Source organism: Marmota marmota, unplaced genomic scaffold (assembly GCF_001458135.2).
Source record: "Marmota marmota marmota unplaced genomic scaffold, marMar, whole genome shotgun sequence".
Lineage (NCBI taxonomy): Eukaryota > Metazoa > Chordata > Mammalia > Rodentia > Sciuridae > Marmota > Marmota marmota.
Genome location: NW_025999863.1, coordinates 6,263,041 through 6,275,122, shown reverse-complemented (window position 1 = coordinate 6,275,122; position 12,082 = coordinate 6,263,041). Strand labels below are relative to the sequence as shown.

General features: G+C 40.7%; 1 protein-coding gene across 1 annotated transcript; it reads right to left on the bottom strand.

Moving 5' to 3' along the window:
• Positions 1 to 1,117: 1,117 nt before the first annotated feature.
• On the bottom strand, positions 1,118 to 2,623 carry LOC107157511 (olfactory receptor 7D4-like). The gene is made up of 2 exons (XM_015503880.2): positions 1,703 to 2,623; positions 1,118 to 1,162 (listed from the first exon to the last, which is right to left on the bottom strand). The coding sequence occupies exons 1-2, from the start codon at positions 2,621 to 2,623 to the stop codon at positions 1,118 to 1,120; spliced, it is 966 nt and encodes a 321-aa protein (XP_015359366.2).
• Positions 2,624 to 12,082: the final 9,459 nt, after the last annotated feature.

Genomic DNA, 12,082 nt, shown 5'->3' with positions numbered 1-12,082 from the left:
AAAAAGAAGGAAGGAAAAAAAAAGACTATGTATATACTTAATCAGCACAGATGGACTCTTTACTAAAATATGAACAAAAGCAATATGTAGGCAACTTTTTTGTTTTGTTTTGTTTTGTTTTTTTGGTATCAGGGATTAAACCCAGAGGCACAAAACCACTGAGCAACAGCCCCAGCAATGATCAGTTTATATTTTGAGATGGGATCTTACTGAGTTGTTTGTGGCCTTAAGGATGGTCTTGAACTTGAAATATCCTGCATCACTACCTGCAATCATTGGGATTACAGGCAAATACCACCATGCCCAATTATAGGCATATTTTAAAATACAAAGAATTAAAATTATATGGGCAGTATATTCTCTGACCACAATGCAACAATGTCAAGATAAATCACAGAAGCATGAAAAGGGACCCTCCTTGAGTCTGAATACTGAGAAATGCATTTCTATATCATACATAAATTACATAAGAAAACATAATGGATTTTTTGCAAGTTCAGTTATCTTTATAAATTCTGGCAGAAAGGAGGAGAAAATCAAGAGGAAATTGATGATAATTGAAAGGGAAAGGGGTGAGGTGAGAAGTGATTTAGTGAGGATTAAGTGGTTCAGTGGAAGAGGGCATGTCTCACATGTGCAGGACCTGTGTTCAATCCCCAGAACCACACTTCCTGATAAAATTTCATTAATATTTGATGTAGAAGAAAGAAAACATCTACTACAATTTTACTAATACAGGATGTACACCAATAACTACTGCTTTAATTCTACTTGCTTAATGCAATCAATTTTAGTGTATATACCAGACACTAAAATATCTCTCACACACATATAAGACAGATATAGTCCCTAAATAACTACCAGTGTGTGACACTTGTCTGACCCTTTCACAGGTGTGGAAACTGAACTCAGAGAGTCAAGGCAATGGGTCTGTGGTATGGAGTAAAACACAGGAAAACAGGATTTCTTACAAAGCTATTTTCTTAAAGCACCTAGTTGACCATTGGCTAGGAAAACAGGAATAAGTCAGACTCAGGGATTCTGGCATACTGCTTTTTTGTTTTGTTTTGCTTTTTAGTTGTAGATAGACACAATATTTATTTATTTGCTTTTATTTTTATGTGGTTCTGGGGATCGAACCCTCACGCATGCTAGACAAGCGCTCTACCCCTGAGCCACAACCCTGGGCCATGGATACTGTTTTAATTGCAGTGACTGAAATGACCGAAAAGAACAACACAGAGGAGAAAAGGTTTATTTTGGGCTCATGTCTTTTGAGGTGCAGTCCATAGTTGTCCACGTTCATATCTGTGGACTAGAGGTTAAGTCAGAGCAGCATGGCAGAGAAAGCTTCTTGGCTGATGATTGACTGATGGCAGCCAGAATGGAGACGGAGAGAGGGACTCGAGATGAAATTTGTCATTCAAGGACATGCCTCCAGTGATATACTCAACCTAGCCATATCCCACCTGTTCTACAATTACCTCCCAGTAATATATTAAATTATTAATGAATTAATCCACGAATACGGTTACCATCTCATATTGTGTTCATATCACCTCTGACACTCCTGCATTGCCACATGAGCTTTTATGGGGACATCACATATCCAAACCATAATATATGCCCAATGTTTCATGGTCTATGACTCACTCTAGAAGGCCACACCAGGACATGTGACAGATCACAAGAAAGAAAATACTCCTAAGATGAGTTTTCTCAAGGCGCCCTTCATGTCCTTGTTCCTCAGGCTGTAAATGAAGGGGTTCAGCATGGGGGTGACCACAGTGTACATCACCGAGGCCATGGCACTCATTCTGGGAGAATCAGTAAGAGCAGAACTCAGGTAAACCCAAATAGAAGCCCCATAGAACAGGGAAACCACAGACAGGTGAGTCCCACAGGTAGAAAAAGCTTTATACTTTCCACCAGTAGATGGGATTCTCAGGATGGAGGAGACAATTCGAGCATATGAGAAAATTATCCCAGAGACAGGACCAAAACCCAAGAGGATGGTTGCTAACAATAAAATAGTGTTATTGATGAGGGTATTAGAACAGGCTACCTTGAGGATCTGAGTCAGATCACAGAAGAAGTGGGGGATCTCCAGGTGTTTGCAGAAAGACAGACGCAGCAACATCAGAGCATGCACCAGGGCATCCACAGTGCTGATGAGCAGACAGATCAGAACCAGCAGGACACAGAGGCAGGGATTCATGATGACCATGTAATGCAAGGGGTGGCAGATGGCCACATAGCGATCATAGGCCATCATGGTCAGCAGTAAATTGTCCATACATAGAAAAACCATGAAAAAATATGCCTGAGTGAGGCAGCCTGCATAAGAGATGGCTTTGCTTTCTGTCTGGATGTTCAGCAGCATCTTAGGGACTAAGGTGGAGGTGCTACAGATGTCAGTGAGGGCCAGGTTGGAGAGGAAGAAGTACATGGGGGTGTGGAGGTGGGAGTCAGAGCTGACGGCCAGGATGATGAGCAAGTTCCCAACAACGGTGACCAGGTATATGGTCAGCAGCAGGCCAAAGAGGATGGGCTGCAGCTCTGGGTCCTCTGAGAGTCCCAGGAGGAGGAATTCTGCAATCTGTGTTAGATTTTCTGGCTCCATGTTGTTGAAGACCCTGCTGGAGGACAGGGACAAGGTGACAATGGAATACAGAGAGATCAGTGTGGGACAGAGGACTTTGGTCCATGACTTAAAATCTGAAATCTTTAAGAAATTCTTCTCTTGGGATTCTCCTACTCACTTCTTCCTTTACCCACTAATTCTTGACTAAGTTTTTACATTCTAATACAGAAAATTAAGTGTGTGCATTTTTAATACCACAATTCAATAATAAACATGTGGTATTTATATTTGAGAACCTATGAAGTTTGAACGCTATCTTTAAATCTAGTCTTAAACTCTAGTAGTTCCTTAATAAAGCATCCAACTTGGTCAGATGACAACATTTTACTATAGAAGCTCAAACATGTAGCTCATATAATTTCTCTGAATATTTTCATCTTTTCTAATTTTAGGTATATGCTAAAAATTATAATCTCACATTCTCTACTACCTTATTGTAAGAAATGATATCATTCTTGTATTTATTCAAATATTACATATTTCAAAACCACACCAACCAACTCCTTTGGGGCCTATATAATTTCAATTAACAATATTTTGCCACAGAACCTCCAGTGTGTAGTTCACATAATTTCTCTGTATATGCTCATCTTTTCTGATTTCAGGTATCACTAAAAATTATAACCTTACATGCTTTACTATGTTATTGTAATAAATCCCATTATTCATGCATTTATTCAAATATTTTATATTTTAAGTCTGCCTCAATGAACTCTTTTGGGTTCTATAAAATTTTAATTATTGGGTCCCTAAATTTTCTATTTTTCTTTTTGAATGGTGATTCATCATATTTCTTATATTCCTACATGAAGTTCATTATCAAAAAGCTGAGTCTATATTTTGCCTACTAGAGAAACATTACACCCAAAGTAGAAATTCCCACTTCCCAACCTCTCTTTTAGTGGTGCTGGCAACTCACCACAGATGGACACCACCCTCTCTCCCTTTGTATTTTCTACTTGGAGACAGGGTGTCATTTAGTAGCTCAGGCTGGCCTCCAGTTTGTGATCCCCCTGCCTCCGCTCCCAGGAAAGGGAAAGATACGTGTGGCCCACTGTGCCAAGCTATCATCTGATCTTTAAAACAAAAATAAGTTGCTACACCTTCTAGTGCTCACTGTGCCTTCCCAGAGCCTCAGTATCTGGCCCTTCTAATACTTTCACATGTGCTGATGAACTCTTAGCCATCCTTACCTTTCATAGCAGGCAGAAAATCCGCAAGATTGAAAAATTCTAAGAGCAAATATATTACTGAACAAAGTTTTGCCATGTCAAAATGAAACTATTCTAGTCAGGCCATGGTGGCGCACGCCTGTGATCCCAAAGGCTTGGGAGACTGAAGTAGGAGAATCAAGAGTTCAAAGCCAGCCTCAGAAAAAGCAAGGTGCTAAGCAACTCATTTACACTCTGTCTCTAAATAAAATGCAAAATAGGGCTGGAGAGTTGCTCAGTGGTCGAGTGCCCTTGAATTCAATCCCTGGTACACCCCCACCCCCACTGCCAAAAATGAAACTCTTCTAGTTCTATGCATGCTGCTGGAAATGAGAGAAAATGAAATAAGCCAGTCAGGAAGAAAAAAAAAAAAGAATACTACTTGTTCTCACTCATATATAAAGGCTGGAAAATTGAGGTCCTGGAAAGAGAGAGTAGAGTAGTGATCACTGAAGCCCAGCACAGGAGGGAGTCAGGAGAAACAAGAGGTCAGATACAATGTACCAAATACAGGTGGGTGGGATAAATACGTTTTGATGTTTTACAGTATTGTAGGGTGACTATGGTTTGCAAAACCTGCTACAATTTTTCAGATATTATTCTGACACTGGCATTTGAATACAGAAGTACTCAGAAGACATTGATTATATTCCCAGGCATTTTATTTTTATGTTGAAAGATAGACTTGCTAATTTTCCAAGGCTGGCATTGAACTTGAGAGCCTCCTGCTTCAGCTGGTGAGAAGCTGGGATCACAGGTATTTGCCAGTGAGCACAGTGTATTACATATTTTATAATGAACTGGAAGAGATGAGTTCAAAAGTTCCTAGCCCATGGAAATGAGCAATGTTTAAGGAGATGGAAATCCCAATAACCTTGATCTGATTATTGTACTTTGTGCATATATTTCTACTATCTCTGTTATCTACATAGACCTAAAACAAGGTACACTAAATATATGTCCAAATTTTATGTGTTAATTAAAAATTTAAAAATGTAACCGATGTGATTCTGCAATCTGTAATTGGGGTAAAAATGGGAGTTCATAACCCACTTGAATCTAATGTATGAAATATATGTCAAGAGCTTTGTAATGTTTTGAACAACCAATAAAAAAAATTAAAAAAAATATACAACCGAAATTATTCATCTAAAATGTGAGCTTTGGAAGGGTGCATACTCATAATGCAAGTGGAGGGAGGGTGGCAGGCACTGTCTCTGGAGAGAGCAAAGGAGCGGAGCAAGCAGTCTTCCCTGTGCATTCATCTGGCTGGGGAGGGAAAGGGCACTGCAGGATCAGCCAACGCTAACTTCCAGGCCAGTGTTGGGATCACAGACCACAGGATGTTTATGAAGCAAAGGAAGAAGGACATTAATTTATTAAAATGGAGAGAAAAGAGGCTCAGCAATGTTTGTGTGCTTCCAATGACTAAGGCTCTGTAGCTAAGTTATTGCTGCTGTTATTTTTATTAGGAATAGTAAGGTTAAAGATGCAGCAGCAGAAGATTTGGTACCACAGGGAGAGGCCTAGAGCAGGAGAGGAAAGGTGCAGCAAGGTGTGGGATGGTCCCTGGGCCTCGCTTTCCTGACCCACAGGCTGTGAGCTGCCTCACTATTCCTCACTGAACACTCTGGATGCATGAATGGAATGCACACTTGAAAATTTAAAAATGCAAGAGTGGAGTCTTGACCATTTTCTGTGTTACAATATTGAAAATTTCCTTGGAAATTTAGAAAAGGATTTCTAAAGGATTCAGCAATTCTACCTCTGTGTCAGGGTTTCCACCTATACTAATCAAAACCAGGGTGTCAAAGAGATATTTGTACACACTTGTTCCTAGCACCATTGTTCACAAGAGCCAGAGGGTGGGAGAAACCCCAGCACCCATGCACAGACAAAAGGGCACACATAGGGCTCTATGCAGACAGTGAATTAAGTAAGGTTCAGCATTTAAAAGGGATGAAACCTTTCTTTTTCTTTTTCTTTTTTAATTCTTTGTTAACATTCTGCAGATGAAGGAGTATTTAACACCTTTCAGCCAAAGACACCACCTCCTCCTGTTCTTGGGAGCATCACCTCCATGTCCAGTTCAGAAATGTCCTGGACCAGGCAAGGCAGGGCCAAGGCTTCAGTACTCACCAGCTCTGTCCCTCTACTTCAGTATCCTGGGGGCTGATCCTTGCATGCAACAGAGGGCAGAGAGGACTGGGTGGTTCTCTAAGTGGTTCTTCCAAATAAATGGACAGGATTCTTCCATAATGAACCCCAAGGGGTTAGAGATACAAGACAGTGAGAATCACAGAGCTCTCGATACCCAACCTCCCAGTTGCTATCTCCAGAGAACAAAACAGAGGGAGGGTGCTATATTGGCTATTCTCCAGAAAGACAAAGATTGCTCTTCCACTGTGGCCCTCAGACTTAGTGCACACATCAATTACTGAGAGGCCCTGTCAGAGTACACATCCTGGTCCTTCCCTAGAGTCTCAGATTACCATTTCCACACCTATACAACACTCAGAGAAATGTTTTATTTATTTATTTTGGTAGTGGGGATTGAAGGCAGGGCACTTACCAACTAAGCCACATCTCCATTTCCCTTTTTTGTATTTTACTTAGAGACAGGGTTTCTTTGAGTTACTTAGGACCTCACTAAGTAGCTGAGAGTGACTTTGAACTTGTGACCCTCCTGCCCTATCCTCCCAAGCCCCTTGGATCACAGGTATGAGCCACTGTGCCCAGCCAGAAAAGGTCAGACTCAGTGGTATTTGGGGAATACTCTGAAATGTCTGAGACAATTCAATATATTGTATATACACAGAAATGTGTCTGTTTCAGCACAAATTAAACAGTAAGTATTGGGACTACAACACCACATTAGTAAACTTGTGGGGCACAATACTTGCCTCCACATAATCAGAAATGTATTATTTGCGTGTGTGTGCGTGTGCGTGTGTTCCAGCCCGCCATATTAAATATTCATTAAATCAATTCTCACTTCACTTCATTTTTCCCTTTATTTTCCTCTTCATTTTGTCTTCATTTTTTTCTGGAATTTATACAAACACATGATTAGAAAAAAATTCATTTATTTATCATGCAATCTAGATACAGGAGCTCAGTTTACCTATCTGGAGCCCTACCTTCTCTGTTTCTCTGCACTGGAATTTTTTTGGGGGGCAGGGAACCAGGGATTGAAACAAGGGATACTTAACCATAAGCCACATCCTTAGCCCCCTTATTTTTTATTTTGAAACAGGGTTCAAGTTGCTTAGGGCCTTGCTAAGTTGCTGGGACTGACATGGAACTTGCAGTCCTCCTGCCTCAGCTTCCTGAGCTGTTAGGATTATAGGTGACCAAATGGGATTTGTTTTATGAAACTTTTTAAACCATAGTCTTAATTAGAATAAGATACACTCCAATATGTATAATATGTCAAAATATAATCTACTATCATGTATATCTAAAAGTAACAAATGAAAAAAATTAAAAAAACATAGTTTTTAATTGTTAGTTGATCATATTACATATGAAGGAGCAGAAGCATATAGAGGTTGAGTAATGTCAGTTGGTTTGGGTTAGTAATTGTTGGTACAAACTGTCTAAAGTCCCCATTGCCCCAACCTGCCATCCGACCCCAAGTAGTATTGAATGTACAATCCATCATGGTCACACAGCAGGCAACTCTACTTTTGGAATTGCATGTGTGCGGACTGAGACTGCAAAGTGCCTGCACCTTGTTTCAGAGCACTTTAAATGGAGTGGGGAAGTCTTCCAGATGGAGGGCCTCTTGCATCTGTTCTACTGAGTATTTTGAACTTGGCCAAACCACAGCAGCTACCATCCCTGGACATTACCTACTCCTGCTGTGTCCAGAGCTGATCATCCATGACAGCCAAAAGACTTTCAGACCCATAAGCTAGGCATTAGCTTCCACCAGTCCTAATTTGTGGAGAACAACTTGTACAGTTGCGATTTTCTCATTTTTAAACTGTGTCCTTCTCCCCTTCTATCACAACACATTACAGTTGCTCTTGACTCCTGAGTCTCCGGTTATGCCTAAAGGTCCTAGAACAAATGCCCTTGATTTTGGCCTGATTGTTGGTTTTTCTGCAAGTTTGCTGATATTAGGAAGTTTTGAGCAATGATATCAGAACAACTGCCACGTATTGGGTCCTGGCCAATTGTAATGCAGTACACTGGGGGTTCTCAAAGTGGAGTTCTTGGGCAAGCAGGAGCACATCACTTGGAAACTTGGTAGAACAGAGCTCTTAGGACCACAGGCCAACCCTAGTAAGTCTGAGACTCTAGGGAAGGACCAGGATGGGTATTCTTAAAGGGTCTTTTAGTTGTTGGCATGGCATCAAGTCTGAGGGCCACAGTGGAAGAGTAATCTCTGTCAACCTGAGAATAGCCAACATAGCGTCCTCCATTTATTTGTTCCCTGGAGAGGGCAGCTGGGATATTTATTGAGAGCTCAGTGATTCTCACTGTCTTCTATCTCTGATCCCTTGAGGCTTATTATGGAGGACTCCCATCCATTTATTTGTAAGAACCACTTAGAGAATCATCCAGTCCTCTCCGCCCTCCGTAGCATGCAAGGATCAGCCCCCTGGATTCTGCAGTAGAGGGACAGAGCTGGTTAATACTGAAGCCTTGGTCCTGCCTTGCCTGGTCCAGGACATTTCTGAACTGGACATGGAGGTGATGCTCCCAAGAACAGGAGGAAGTGGTGTCTGTGTCTGGATGAAACATGTTAAATACTTGTTGATCTGCAGAATTTCCTGGGTGAGGGAGAGAGATGGGACTGGGTGGGGGTGGGACCATTCGCTAAGGAGGGCCTTCCCATGCATGAAGAGTGGGGAAAAGAGTGGTTAGTCCAAACTCCACCAAAGAAAAATATAAATAAAGTAAATCAGAAAGTGTTCCTTAAACATTTTTAAATCAAATTGTTTTTTAAAATTGTGGTAAAGTGTACATAGCAAAGTTTAATATCTTGGCCATCTCTAAATGCAGTTCAGAGACAACAGGCACATTTACAATTGTTCAGCAATCATCACCAATATCCATCTTCAGGACATTTCTCATCTGGTAGAATTACACTCCATCTCCATTGATCAGGAGCTCTGCCTTCACTTCCCCAGGCCCTGGCTCCCAGTCCTCTGTTCTTGTCCTTATGAATTTCAACACATTGTGTCCCTCATAGAAGTGGAATCTCTGGCCTTTTTTGTGCCTGGCTGATTTCCCTGAGCACAACATCGTCAAGGTCCACGCTGGAGCTTGTGAGACAGTTGCCTTCCTTTTAAAGGCTGAGTCTTTATTCATTATCTGCAAAGAGCACTTTTCATGAGCCCTTCCACCTGTCCATGGGTGCTGGAGTTTCTCCCAGCCTCTGGCTCTTGTGAATAATTATGCTAGGAACGAGTGTGTACAAATATTTCTTTGACTCCCTGACTTTGACTATTTTAGGTAGATACCATTACACAGAGGTGGGATTGCTGAATCCTTTGGGAATTCCTTTTCTGAATTTCTGAGGAAATTTTCAATATTTTAACACAGAAGACGTTCAAGACTTGTTCTTGCATTTTGAAATTTTCAAATGTGCAACTTCCGTTCATGCATCTAGAATATTTAGTAAATAATGAGGCAGCTGGCAGCCTGTAGATCAGGAAACTGAGGCCAGGGACCATCCCACACCTCACTGCACATTTCCTCTCCCGAGTGCTCCAGTCCTCCCGCTGTGGTGCCACACGTCTGCTGCTGCATCTTCAACCATACTATTCCTAATAAAAATAACAGCAGCAATGACCCTAGCTACTGTTTAAAGTACATTCATTTTTCTAAAAGTTGTTTGTTCCTAGCATAGAAAACTTTTAAAATTAATTCATTATTTCTTAGAACCCACAGAGTCTTCTTCGTTGGACGCACACAGGAAGATGTTGTTCAGCTTCTTTTCTCTCCATTTTCATAGATTAATGTCCTTTTCCCCTTGCTTCATGAACATCAAGTGGTCTGTGATCCCGAAACTGGCCTGGAAGTTAGCGTTGGCTGATCTTGCAGTGCCCTTTCCCTCCCCAGCCAGATGGATGCACGGGGAAGACTGCTTGCTCCTCTGTGTGCTCTCCCAGAGCCTATGCCTGCTGCCCTTCCTCCGCTTGTGTTATGAGTAAACATCCTTCCAAAGCTCACATTCTAGGTCAATAATTTCACTTGTATATATATATATTTTTTGTTTTGTTTTGTTTTTCTGGTTGCATATGATGTAGGGTCACACCATTTGTGCAATCATACCCATGCATGGGGTCATAATGTCCATCTCATTCCACCATCTCCCCCAGCCACACACCTTTTCCCTTCCCCTTCCCTCCCATCTGCTCAATCCAAAGTTCCTCCTTTCTTCCCTTGTCCCCCTTCAGTTGTATATTTTAAAATATTTAATTAACACAAAAAGTTGAACATATATTTAAGGTACATCATAATAGATCAATATGACAACCAAGTAGTAGAGAGACATGCACAAAGTACAATAATCAGATCACGGTTATTGGGATTTCCATCTCCTTAAACATTGCTCATTTCCATGAGTTAGGAACTTTTGAACTCATCTCTTCCGGTTCTTTATAAAATATGTAATACACTGTGCTCATTGACAAATGCCTGTGATCCCAGCTTCTCACCAGCTGAAGCAGGAGGCTCCCAAGTTCAATGCCAGCCTTGGAAAATTAGCAAGTCTATCTTTCAACATAAAAATAAAATGCCTGGGAATATAATCAACGGCTGAGTACTTCTGCATTCAAATGCCAGTGTCAGAGTAATAACTGAAAATCTGTTGCAAGTTTTATAAACCATAGTCACCCTTCAGTGCTGTAAATCGTCAAAACTTATTCACCCACCTACCTGTACTTTGGTACCTTCTATCTGACCTCTTGTTTTCTCCTGTCTCTCTCCAGTCCTTGCCTCCAGGCATCTCTACTCTACTCTCACTTTTCATGACCTTGATTTTCTAGCGTCCACATATCAGTGAGAACAAGCAGTATTCTTTTTTCAGATTGGCTTATTTTACTTTCTCTTGTTTCCACCAGCATGCATAGGTCTAGAATAGTTTCATTTTGGCATGGCACACCTTGTCCAGTAATATATTTGCACACCGGCTTTTAGAATATTTCAATCTTGCAGATTTTCTGTCTCAGCTATGATAGGGTGTGGAAATACTATGTGAGGATGGCTGGGAGTTCATCACCACACATCAAAGTATTAGAAGGGCCAGACACTGAGGGGCCGGGCAGGCACAGTAACACTTGAAGGTGTAGCCCGTTATTCTTGTTATAAAGATCAGATGGTAGCTTGGCATAGTGGGGCACACCTATCATTCCCTTTCCTGGAGGCTTAGGAAGGAGAATTGCAAACTGGAGGCCAGCCTGGGCTACTTAATGATACACTGTCTCCAAATGGAAAATACAAAGTGAGGGAGAAAGGTGTAAGTCTGTCATGCAGCAGCTCAGGGTCAGCACCAAGTAACACTTAAACAAAATTGTGGGAGGTGGGAACTTACACTTTGGGGGTAATGTTTGTATAATAGGCAAAATATAGACTCAGACTACCTTTTAATAATGTCATTCACTGTAGGAACATAAGAAAAATGATGAATCACCATTCAAAAGGAAACAATAGCAAATCTAGAAGCCAATGAATTAAAATTATATAAGCCCCAAATGAATTCTTTGAAGCAGACTTAAAATATTTGAATAAATGAATGAATAAGTCATTTCTTACAATAAGGTACTAGAACATGTAAGATTATAATTCTTAGCGATACCTGAAATCAGAAAAGATTATCATATTCAGAAAAAATGATGTGATCGACACACTGGAGATTTTATGAAAAAATATTGTAATTTTACCAAATTGGATGCTTTATTAAGGAAGTACTGTGGTTAAAGCTAGATTTAAAGATTGAATTCAACTTCATAGTTCTCAAACATAAATACCACATGTTTATTTTTGAAATTTGGTATTAGAAAAATGTACACATTGAATTTTATGCGTTAGAATGTAAAAATTCACTCAAGAATTAGTGGGTAAAGGAAGAATTGAGTAGGAGAATTTGAAGAGAACAATTTTCTAAATACTACTAGACTTTAAGTCATGGACCAAAGTCCTCTGTCCCACACTGATCTCTGTGTGTTCCATTGCCACTGTGTCCCTGTCCTACAGCAGGGTCTTCAACAAC

Coding starts and splice junctions, on each gene's coding strand:
- LOC107157511 (XM_015503880.2), bottom strand. CDS start 2,623: ATGGAGCCAGAAAATCTAACACAGATTGCAGAATTCCTCCTCCTGGGA. Junction 1,163..1,702: donor TGAGAAAACTCATCTTAGGA/GTATTTTCTTTC, acceptor TCAGGGGTAGAG/CGCTTGTCTAGCATGCGTGA.